A 12,101-nucleotide genomic window follows, 5' to 3' on the forward strand; every position below is an offset into this window, starting at 1 on the left:
CTAAGTAACTGTGTATTAACCTAGTCAAACTGATATCATACTATTGTTTGAAGTGCTGGACAATTGAAAAAACCATTATAATAATTTAAGTTATGGTCTCAAACATTAAAAGAGAACATGATCCAATGCTTCTTGCTGATTGTGTTTTTATGTAAGGAAGCATATTTTACCATCTTGATTTTTTATGCTATTTTGACACTATATTGTTTGTTTAAGGTTTTGATACCCAAAGAAATTCATAACAAAGTGTTATATTAAATCAGCACATATTGTATACGCCGGATGAAATCACTAATTGCATAATGTGTTTGGGTCATGTTAAGGTGAAACACAAGGACTATTCTGAGAAGTGGATAATGGGCAGTACGGTGGCTCAGTGGTTAGCACTTCTGCCTTACAGCACTGTGGTCAAATGACCATGGCCTTATCTATGTATATATACATGTCCTGTGGTATATAACGTGATATTACTGTATAATGATGTAATATAATGATAGACTCCGGGGTCTCTATGTATATATACATGTCCTGTGGTATATAATGGGATATTACTGTATGATGTAATATAATGATAGACTCCAGGGTCTCTATGTGTATATATACATGTCCTCTGGTATATAATGGGATATTACTGTATAATGATGTAATATAATGATAGACTCCTGGGTCTCTATGTATATGAACATGTCCTGTGGTATATCATGTGATATTACTGTATAATGATGTAATATAATGATAGACCCCAGGGTCTCTATGTATATATACATGTCCTGTGGTATATAATGGGATATTACTGTATAATGATGTAATATAATAATAGACTTCTGGATCTCTATGTATTTGTACATGTCCTGTGGTATATAAAGTGATATTACTGTATGATATAATAATATAATGATAGACTCCGGGGTCTCTATGTATATATACATGTCCTGTGGTATATAATGGGATATTACTGTATAATGATATAATGATAGACTCCGGGGTCTCTATGTATATATACATGTCCTGTGGTATATAATGTGATATTACTGTATAATGATGTAATATAATGATAGACTCCAGGGTCTCTATGTATATGTACATGTCCTGTGGTATATAATGTGATATTACTGTATGATGATATAATAATATGATAGACTCCGGGGTCTCTATGTATATAAACATGTCCTGTGGTATATAATGTGATATTACTGTATATTGATATAATAATATAATTATAGACTCCGGGGTCTCTGTGTATATATACATGTCCTGTGGTATATAATGTGATATTACTGTATAATGATATAATAATATAATGATAGACTTCTGGGTCTCTATGTATATGTACATGTCCTGTGGTATATAATGTGATATTACTGTATAATGATATAATAATATAATGATAGACTCTGGGGTCTCTATGAATATATACATGTCCTGTGGTATATAATGTGATATTACTGTATAATGATATAATAATATAATGATAGACTCCGGGGTCTCTATGTATATATACATGTCCTGTGGTATATAATGTGATATTACTGTATAATGATGTAATATAATGATAGACTTCTGGGTCTCTATGTATATGTACATGTCCTGTGGTATATAATGTGATATTACTGTATAATGATATAATAATATAATGATAGACTCCGGGGTCTCTATGTATATATATACATGTCCTGTGGTATATAATGGGATATTACTGTATAATGATATAATGATAGACTCCTGGGTCTCTATGTATATATACATGTCCTGTGGTATATAATGGGATATTACTGTATAATGATGTAATATAATGATAGACTTCTGGGTCTCTATGTATATGTACATGTCCTGTGGTATATAATGTGATATTACTGTATGATGATGTAATATAATGATAGACTCCGGGGTCTCTATGTATATAAACATGTCCTGTGGTATATGTGATATTACTGTATAATGATATAATAATATAATGATAGACACCGGGGTCTCTATGTATATGTACATGTCCTGTGGTATATAATGTGATATTACTGTATAATGATGTAATATAATGATAGACTTCTGGGTCTCTATGTATATGTACATGTCCTGTGGTATATAATGTGATATTACTGTATAATGATGTAATATAATGATAGACACCGGGGTCTCTATGTATATATACATGTCCTGTGGTATATAATGTGATATTACTGTAGAATGATGTAATATAATGATAGACACCGGGGTCTCTATGTATATATACATGTCCTGTGGTATATAATGTGATATTACTGTATAATGATGTAATATAATGATAGACACCGGGGTCTCTATGTATATGTACATGTCCTGTGGTATATAATGTGATATTACTGTATAATGATGTAATATAATGATAGACTTCTGGGTATCTATGTATATGTACATGTCCTGTGGTATATAATGTGATATTACTGTATAATGATGTAATATAATTATAGACACCGGGGTCTCTATGTATATGTACATGTCCTGTGGTATATAATGTGATATTACTGTATAATGATATAATAATATAATTATAGACACCGGGGTCTCTATGTATATGTACATGTCCTGTGGTATATAATGTGATATTACTGTATAATGATGTAATATAATGATAGACACCGGGGTCTCTATGTATATATACATGTCCTGTGGTATATAATGTGATATTACTGTAGAATGATGTAATATAATGATAGACACCGGGGTCTCTATGTATATATACATGTCCTGTGGTATATAATGTGATATTACTGTATAATGATGTAATATAATGATAGACACCGGGGTCTCTATGTATATATACATGTCCTGTGGTATATAATGTGATATTACTGTATAATGATGTAATATAATGATAGACACCGGGGTCTCTATGTATATGTACATGTCCTGTGGTATATAATGTGATATTACTGTATAATGATGTAATATAATGATAGACTTCTGGGTATCTATGTATATGTACATGTCCTGTGGTATATAATGTGATATTACTGTATAATGATGTAATATAATGATAGACACCGGGGTCTCTATGTATATATACATGTCCTGTGGTATATAATGTGATATTACTGTATAATGATATAATAATATGATAGACTCCGGGGTCTCTATGTATATATACATGTCCTGTGGTATATAATGTGATATTACTGTATAATGATGTAATATAATGATAGACACCGGGGTCTCTATGTATATGTACATGTCCTGTGGTATATAATGTGATATTACTGTATAATGATGTAATATAATGATAGACTTCTGGGTATCTATGTATATGTACATGTCCTGTGGTATATAATGTGATATTACTGTATAATGATATAATAATATGATAGACTCCGGGGTCTCTATGTATATATACATGTCCTGTGGTATATAATGTGATATTACTGTATAATGATGTAATATAATGATAGACTTCTGGGTATCTATGTATATATACATGTCCTGTGGTATATAATGTGATATTACTGTATAATGATATAATAATATAATTATAGACTCCGGGGTCTCTATGTATATATACATGTCCTGTGGTATATAATGTGATATTACTGTATAATGATGTAATATAATGATAGACTCCAGGGTCTCTATGTATATATACATGTCCTGTGGTATATAATGTGATATTACTGTATAATGATATAATAATAGACTCCGGGGTCTCTATGTATATATACATGTCCTGTGGTATATAATGTGATATTACTGTATAATGATATAATAATATAATTATAGACTCCGGGGTCTCTATGTATATATACATGTCCTGTGGTATATAATGTGATATTACTGTATAATGATATAATAATAGACTCCGGGGTCTCTATGTATATATACATGTCCTGTGGTATATAATGTGATATTACTGTATAATGATATAATAATATAATTATAGACTCCGGGGTCTCTATGTATATATACATGTCCTGTGGTATATAATGTGATATTACTGTATAATGATATAATAATAGACTCCTGGGTCTCTATGTATATATACATGTCCTGTGGTATATAATGTGATATTACTGTATAATGATATAATAATATAATTATAGACTCCGGGGTCTCTATGTATATATACATGTCCTGTGGTATATAATGTGATATTACTGTATAATGATATAATAATAGACTCCGGGGTCTCTATGTATATATACATGTCCTGTGGTATATAATGTGATATTACTGTATAATGATATAATAATATAATTATAGACTCCGGGGTCTCTATGTATATATACATGTCCTGTGGTATATAATGTGATATTACTGTATAATGATATAATAATATAATTATAGACTCCGGGGTCTCTATGTATATATACATGTCCTGTGGTATATAATGTGATATTACTGTATAATGATGTAATATAATAATATAACAGTACAACGAGCTCAGTCTCCCGCACACACAGGGTCTCTCCGGGTTCCCGCTGTCTTTGTCCTGTGCACACTGCGGCCTGCAGCCACGCGTGAAGCCTGAGTGGGAGTCGTCTTCCTCCCGCCTGTTACTATAGCGACGCAGCCCCGCCCACCGGAGACGCGGGCAGATGACGTAGGTGTCGCTGAGCGGTGACGTGTGCGGTGCGCGGGGACCGGAGAGGAAGATGGCGGAGTATCTGGCGTCCATCTTCGGCACCGAGAAGGACAAGTGAGGAATAAAGCGGCGGCCCCGGGGGCTGGGGGGGAGCATGGAGGCTTAGAGAGAGGATCTATGGAGGCTCCTGGGGGAGTGAGGCTGAGGGCGACACATGGGGGCTGAGGGGGATGGTCCATAGAGGTACCTAGGGGATGGAGGCTGAGGGCGACTCCTGGAGGCTGAGGGCGACTCCTGGAGGCTGAGGTGGATGGTCCATAGAGGTACCTAGGGGATGGAGGCTGAGGGGGGACACATGGAGGCTTAGAGAGAGGATCTATGGAGGCACCTGGGGGAGTGAGGCTGAGGGGGGACACATGGAGACTGAGGGGAATGGTTCATAGAGGTACCTAGGGGATGGAGGCTGAGGGGGGACACATGGAGGCTTAGAGAGAGCATCTATGGAGGCACCTGGGGGAGTGAGGCTGAGGGGGGACACATGGAGGCTGAGGGGAATGGTCCATAGAGGTACCTAGGGGATGGAGGGGGACACATGGAGGCTGGGTGGGATGGTCCATAGAGGCTGAGGGGGACACATGGGGGCTGAGGGGGATGGTCCATAGAGGCTGAGGGGGACACATGGGGGCTGAGGGGGATGGTCCATAGAGGCACCCAGGGGATGGAGGTTGAGAGAGGATCTATGGAAGCACCCAGGGGATACATAGAGGCTGACAGAGAGGGTCGATGGAGGCACCTTGGGGATGGAGGCTGGGGAGGATACATGGACTTAGAGAGAGGGTCTATGGAGGCTGGATGGAAGATATGAAGGTGGATGAGGAGTAAGGATTGAATCTATTGATACACCCTGAGGCTGGTGGGGGTCTGTGGAGGCCCCCGGGGAAGAGAGGCTGGTGGGGATCTGTGGAGGCCCCCGGGGAAGAGAGGCTGGTGGGGGTCTGTGGAGGCCCCCGGGGAAGAGAGGCTGGTGGGGATCTGTGGAGGCCCCCGGGGAAGAGAGGCTGGTGGGGATCTGTGGAGGCCCCCGGGGAAGAGAGGCTGGTGGGGATCTGTGGAGGCCCCCGGGGAAGAGAGGCTGGTGGGGGTCTGTGGAGTTCCCCGGGGAAGAGAGGCTGGTGGGGGTCTGTGGAGGCCCCCGGGAAACAGGCAGGTGGGGGTGAGGGTCTGTGGAGGCACCAATGCAATTGACGCTTGGCGGCGATCTGTGGAGACATCTAGAGAACAGTGTCCACTCTCTGTAGGTGCCTCCATTGTCAAGCTTTGCCATCCCAAGAGATGTGTTCACATCCTCTACATCTTCCTTGAGATTAATGTTCCAAGCAGTTATGTTGCCTACGAGTGCTGCACCTGCCCATCAATATGAGTTTATCAAGGGGACATGCCAGCAGTGCCCCCATGGGGCTAGTTCACAAGTAATAGAGTATCTCCATTTAAAATCCATATCTTGTAACAACAGGGCAGTTTTGTGTCCCCTGCCTCCTGTGTGCTGCTGGCTGACCTGCTGCACAGCGGCTAGATATTTGTTGTGTTTGGCGTGATGACCCTTTTATCACATTAATGATTAGATGTCAGACTTATGCCAGTCATGAATCTGGTCGTTGTGAGGATCAGTGATGAGATAGATATATATTGGCATTTGGTGTCTGGATTCCACAGTCCTGGGAATCGCAGGGGTCACAGGGGATGGTCTGTAGTTAGTTGTTTCTGTGTTGGCAGCTATTGTATTTGGGTTTTAGTGCTGGTGGTCTGTCAGGCGTAGTCGTAGTGTTACTGAACCTCCGAGATGAGGTTGGCCCCTAATATAGTTTCAGTCTTTGTGTTTGTAACAGGGACTCGTTCTCTCCTCAGGGTTAACTGCTCATTTTACTTTAAGATCGGGGCGTGTCGCCATGGAGACCGATGCTCACGACTCCATAACAAGCCCACGTTCAGCCAGGTATGTGTCCCCCCATATCTTTCTGTATCTCCATGCACAAATCTAATCTGTGTATGAGCTTATCCAGTGTTCTTGTATTTTCTTTGTATACATTCTTTTTCCACCTCCCCTGGCATGCTGTTCTGTGTACATATAACGTAGCTTCTTTCGCAAAGGTAGAAGGTGGAAGGGAAAGCTGTGCTACACGAATGAGGCAATTGGTCTAAGTACTGTGTATTTAGCAGTATTACGCTCTGTAATCAATGCCAAGTTATTTGGCAGGAAAAATGCTCTGGAAAATCAGGCCAGTTTATAAAAAGGTTAATGAAAAAAACTTTAACACATTTATAAAGAACCATAGATCCTCTGCATGCAAGATAGTGGCACTACTTGCAACCTTTTTCTTCTAAATCTAAAAACACAAGAACATGTTAGTGTCTGCTGCAGAACTCGTGTCCTGTATCTTCTCTTTTGTTCCTGTGCACTCCAATCTGATGCTGAAATAGCAAATGTTTCTATGGGGGTTCATACATGAAAGAATAACTGTGAGTAAGGCCACACTTGTAGCTTCGGTAATGGGCTACATCATTATATCTTTTATTTCAGACTATTGCTCTGCTCAATATTTACCGGAATCCACAGAACTCGTCACAGTCGGCAGATGGACTACGTTGTGAGTATCCCATGTCTGCTCCATGTCTGTGTCCTCTGTCTCACACATGTCCCTGCAGTGTAACCCAGACTGACATACTATCCTCCCACGTGGGGACCTTTGTAAGTGTAATGGTGTTTCCTGTTAATCTCCAGGTGCCGTGAGCGATGTTGAGATGCAGGAACATTATGATGAATTTTTCGAGGTAAGAACATAGCAGCCATGGTTGCTATAAAATGTTTTATACTCTGTATTACTGGCTCTGTAAATGATGATGAGCAGCTCAGTCGGAGCACAGTATGGTTACAGGTCGGGGGGGGGGGGGGGGGGACACAGTACTTTATTGTCTGCCGGCAGAGTTCTAATGTACAGGATAAAATATCAGCCTTTTTTTATTTTTTTTTTATTTAATTTTACCTATTTAAAATAAAAATGTGCATCCCAGCCAATGTAACTCCAAACAACCTGCTGTCCCAGGTAGAAATGGTGGATACTTATGTTTTAATGTGAGATCCAGATTTAATAACGTTGTCAGTTGTGTAGAGGGTTAAAACCGTTCTAGGTAGAAACTTGCTGAAAAATGTTCTTCCTGGATTTAAAAAAACTCCCACAAATCCTTGCCCTATCTGCTCCCGTTCCTATTGCAGCTAGATAGAAGCTGCCTTTCTGATTAAGTTCTAAAATCATCAAATAACGGAAACTTCATCAATTTTACTAGATACCAGTGAAACCTTTCATCATCTATTTATTTATATAGTGCCACTAATTCCGCAGTGCTGTACAGAGAACTCATTCACATTAGTCCCTGCCCCATTGGAGCTTACAACCTTAATCCCCTAACATACACACAGAAAGAGAGAGAGAGAGAGAGAGAGAGACTAAGGCCAATTTAATAGCAGCCAATTAACCTACCAGTATGGTTCTTTGGGAGTGTGGGAGGAAACCGGAGCACCCGGCGGAAACCCACATACAAACTCCACACAGATAAGGCCATGGTCAGGAATCGAACTCATGACCCCAGTGCTGTGAGGCAGAAGTGCTAACCACTGAGCCATCATGCTGCCCTTTGGTTGCGTTTGGCGGCCATGGATTGGCGCACTGGACCCACATATGGTTGTGGCTTGACTTTCAACACAGATGAATAATGGAACATGTACATACAGTTTTGATTATAAATGTGCTGGAGATAATTTTTTATTCTTGTTTTGTGACCATTGTTTCCTTGTAGGAAGTCTTCACAGAGATGGAAGAGAAGTATGGGGAGGTGGAAGAGATGAATGTGTGTGATAATTTGGGAGACCACCTAGTGGGGAATGTGTATGTCAAGGTGAGTGACTACAACACTACAGTACACTTTCCCTGTCATGCTTCACACTATAAAAGAAAGGGATCAGTCTGGTGGTAGGCGATACCATCACGCTCCTGTATGTAAGAGCTTCATCCTTTCTTGTATCACAGAGGCTGGAAGTTAGAAGTGTTTTCTCTGACATAATACAGCACTTGCAGGATTTAGATCTGATGTGCGTCGGACAGGAAGAACCGTATTGTTTCTCTTAAGGAAAGTTACCTTTTGTTTTACACTTAACAGTAACATTCGTATGTGTGTAATAAGGGACTTTATCGCTGATGTCTTTCTTGGTAAACTGTTTCTCTCTTCCTATGCCAACTTGAGACCTCTCTGCCCTTATCAGTTTGTTTGCAGTAATTCAGCCATAGACTTGTGAACAAGCTTCTGTATCTCAGAACTTACCCACTAAGCCTTGTTACTATTCTATAATAAACCCTCATTCACCCCCCACTATATTCCGTCTTCCTCAGTAACTTGTAGTTGTGATGATCTATATTGTCTCTGTTAGTTCCGCCGGGAGGAAGATGCGGAGAAGGCTGTGAAAGATCTAAATAATCGCTGGTTTAATGGTCAACCCATCCATGCAGAACTCTCTCCGGTTACTGATTTTCGGGAGGCCTGTTGCCGTCAGTATGAGATGGGGTTAGTATTTGTACTGGGCATTGTATGCATCTGTCCTTACTGTAAGTCAGTTGGTAGTAACAGAATGAGTAATGTTTCCTCCTTGTGCTCCATGCTTTCTTGCGGCAATTGTGTGTTGATCCTGGGGACAAATGCTCCAAAGATCCTTTACCAATTCATGTTGAATGTCATTGTCCTGACATTACAGGGAATGCACACGTGGTGGCTTCTGTAACTTTATGCATCTGAAACCCATTTCTCGGGAGCTGCGGCGAGAATTGTACGGCCGTCGCAGGAAGAAGTGAGTCCACATCTGTTGCTGTTTGTTTTGTTTTTTTGTGTTCAGTTTTTATCTCTCCCATATTAACTCTGTTTTTTCCTTAGGGACAGACCACAGGGCAGAGTAGAAATAAACAAGTAAGTTACAATATTTTCTATTTTTGGGTTCCCCAGGGCAGCTGTAAACCATATTGTCTCATGTGTATTGTATGCGTATTTTATGTTGGTCTTTATTTACTACCAATTAGCAATGGCTCCTCTGCCAGTGTCCCCTTTATTTCTGTCTATTTCCTCTCGGCATGCTTGTAAACCCCCCGCCGTAGGCAGACCTCTGCCTCTCTGTAACAGCCCACATTTGTTTCTGTGGCTGCTGATTTTGTTGGCGTTTCCTGCTCTTACAGCAGATTTTCTGATGCTCCCTCCAGTTACATTATTCAGCCTGACAGAGGATGTGATGGGTTTTTGTCATACTAGATCTAAACAATTTGTCTGCTCTCTGTGTAGTTGTCTTGTTGACGACAACACAGACCTTTAGAAGAGTATGGGAGGATTGTCTTTCTGTGGGCATACATTCTTCACAAAACACAGACTTGTTTGTTACCCATTGCATGAAGCTGTTTGGATGCTCAATTTTAGGTCTAAGACCAAATTGGTCCTGTGTTGATGATTGGGAATCCAAAATGCCTGAGAATTAGTCAGTCAGAATTGACAGTAAACATGTAGGTGCCAAAATGGAACATCTGATCCCTTGACCGGAGTAGCTGGGTCTGCTCACAAAATAATGTGTGTGTATTATGGGATTTTGACTGTCTGCTCCAATAAGGTAGGGACTGATGTGAGTGATAAATATTCTCTGTACAGTGCTGCAGAATTGGTGGCGCTATATATATAAATGATAATGAGGTTGTATGGGCACAAATAGGGATTGCCCAGATGGAGTATTCACATCATGTTACTAATGGAAAGTACTGCTAATAATCAGATTGGTAAAATACCCCTGGCTCAGGATCCATTAATCAATGTCTGCACAACGACTGCATAAATTTCAGTTGTTTTTCTGATGGATTGTCTAACGTTTGGCATAGTATTAGTGATCAGTGGATCCGCAGCTGGTAATGTGTTACTCGCTTGGTTACATTTGAGAGGTGATGTGGGCATTTTGTTGCAAAGCACCAGTCTGGTCGAGCCACTAAGTTTGCACTGCAGGCTGAGTCTGGCGTTTGTCAAGCCACACCCTCATAGTTCAATGGCCATGTGAGGGTTGGCAAACCTGCTGATATTTGTCTCTGGTTCTGCTGTTTGGATCACATCTTATTTTATTGTGGCATGTTAGTGTGATCAGAAGATGTCTCGACACCAGTCTATAGTAGTCCTCTGCTTGCTGCTTTTTCTGCCATGGCTAAATGGTTTTCTAGAGAATGTCATTGTAAATTGTGAAAACATTTGATAGTCGAAACATTAACAACACGTTGTCCTATATTTAAAAAAAACCTTGAAATGGCTTTCACTGTAGTCACCTGTGCATTGATTTTGTTGTATTTTAGATCAGATATCTATATTCGTACAGTCTTTCATGTTTAAATACGTGTGTCCCCCTTCACTACCCTATCACTGTTCCCGCAGTTGTCTGTCAAGCATTTATGCTGCTTCTTTTTTTTTTTTTTTCTCCAGACATCGGTCTCGCTCCAGATCCCGTGAACGTCGCTCTCGTTCCAGAGACCGTGGGCGAGGTGGTGGTGGTGGTGGAGGAGGAGGAGGAGGTGGTGGTGGTGGAGGAGGAGGTCGGGATAGAGATCGACGGAGGTCTAGAGACCGCGAGAGATCGGGACGTTTCTGAGCTGCTGTTTTTATTCCGTGTTCTGGGAGGTTCCAGTGGGTTGGGGCGGGGGCTCTGCGCTCAGCAGCTGTGGGTTAGGGGTTCTTTTTCATTGCGTTTCATTTGTTGTTTTTTTTTTTGTTTTTTTTTTAAGCTGGGCTTCTGATTAAACATTTGTAGTGATCCAGTAATGCTGAAGTGAGTCTTGCAGTGAGTTTGTTTGATAAACACATAATGTCAGAATGGAGTGGAGACCACACTTCTAGCATCTAGTTTGGTTCACAGCATGCTTTATTGTCTTTACATCTTTTTACTCTTTAGACTTTAATCTATTCCTCTGTTATAGTCCACCACCACATAGGTTGGGGGACCAGGAATTATCTGAGGGTCTACAATCCCCATCACTCCCATCAGATAACGACCTTGTGTCAGGAATACTAGTGTTAATACCTTTTTATGTTACCTCTGATATGTTCTCCTTCAATCTCTAGACTTGACCACCATTGGCTCGGTGATTAGAGGGATACATGGTAACAGGCAGGGTAATTACTGACCCTGTCACTGTTGTGGGGCATCCTAGGAGCACATTTGAGCAATGTAAACCTAGGTGATAGTGGGGGTTAATTAAAACCATTGGAACCTATGACAAACATGTTAATGCTATAATTCACTTTCTGGATGTAGTTCTTTTATTTATAAAGCACCATTATAATTCTGTAGGTTATTGTAAAATAAGGAAATACAGCAACCAAACTGACAATACAGGAACCAGAACACAACATAATCTGCTGTTGGAGACATTACCACCTGACATTTCTCAAACCAGATAGTTAACCCTGTTGCCTGGATTTTCCCCAAAACTTG

At 40.5% G+C, this 12,101-nt stretch overlaps 2 protein-coding genes across 4 annotated transcripts in view; one reads left to right on the forward strand and one right to left on the reverse strand.

The window, feature by feature from the left end:
• The window catches only part of CRYAA (crystallin alpha A), a 33,984-nt gene extending 29,327 nt beyond the window's left edge, over window positions 1-4,657 (reverse strand). Inside the window, exon 1 of one of the 2 annotated variants that reach the window (XM_075197565.1) lies at window positions 4,422-4,657. In XM_075197565.1, the coding sequence (XP_075053666.1) occupies window positions 4,422-4,642 (221 nt within the window). In that variant the 5' untranslated portion in view covers window positions 4,643-4,657. Of the gene's footprint in view, window positions 1-4,400 lie in introns of both variants that reach the window. The other variant, XM_075197564.1, reaches the window with a different exon arrangement.
• U2AF1 (U2 small nuclear RNA auxiliary factor 1) lies at window positions 4,561-11,435 on the forward strand. Of its 2 annotated transcripts, none has more exons than XM_075197562.1 (9): window positions 4,561-4,663; window positions 6,455-6,542; window positions 7,128-7,194; window positions 7,329-7,378; window positions 8,402-8,500; window positions 9,030-9,163; window positions 9,351-9,443; window positions 9,527-9,559; window positions 11,093-11,435. In XM_075197562.1, exons 1-9 carry the CDS (start codon window positions 4,620-4,622, stop codon window positions 11,256-11,258), a joined length of 774 nt encoding a protein of 257 aa, XP_075053663.1. In that variant the 5' UTR covers window positions 4,561-4,619; the 3' UTR covers window positions 11,259-11,435. The 2 variants fall into 2 exon arrangements, with proteins under 2 accessions (XP_075053663.1, XP_075053664.1); XM_075197563.1 differs by having other exon boundaries at window positions 4,573-4,663; window positions 6,480-6,542.
• The last annotated feature ends 666 nt before the right edge of the window (window positions 11,436-12,101 follow it).

This window comes from Mixophyes fleayi, chromosome 2 (genome assembly GCF_038048845.1).
Source record: "Mixophyes fleayi isolate aMixFle1 chromosome 2, aMixFle1.hap1, whole genome shotgun sequence".
Classification (NCBI taxonomy): Eukaryota; Metazoa; Chordata; class Amphibia; order Anura; family Limnodynastidae; genus Mixophyes; species Mixophyes fleayi.

What these genes read in the sequence shown, in the direction of transcription:
- U2AF1 (XM_075197562.1), top strand. Translation starts at nt 4,620, where the DNA reads ATGGCGGAGTATCTGGCGTCCATCTTCGGCACCGAGAAGGACAA. An exon ending in TGGGGAATGTGTATGTCAAG is followed by an intron (nt 8,501 to 9,029) that starts GTGAGTGACTAC and finishes TGTCTCTGTTAG; the next exon opens with TTCCGCCGGGAGGAAGATGC. An exon ending in TACGGCCGTCGCAGGAAGAA is followed by an intron (nt 9,444 to 9,526) that starts GTGAGTCCACAT and finishes TTTTTTCCTTAG; the next exon opens with GGACAGACCACAGGGCAGAG.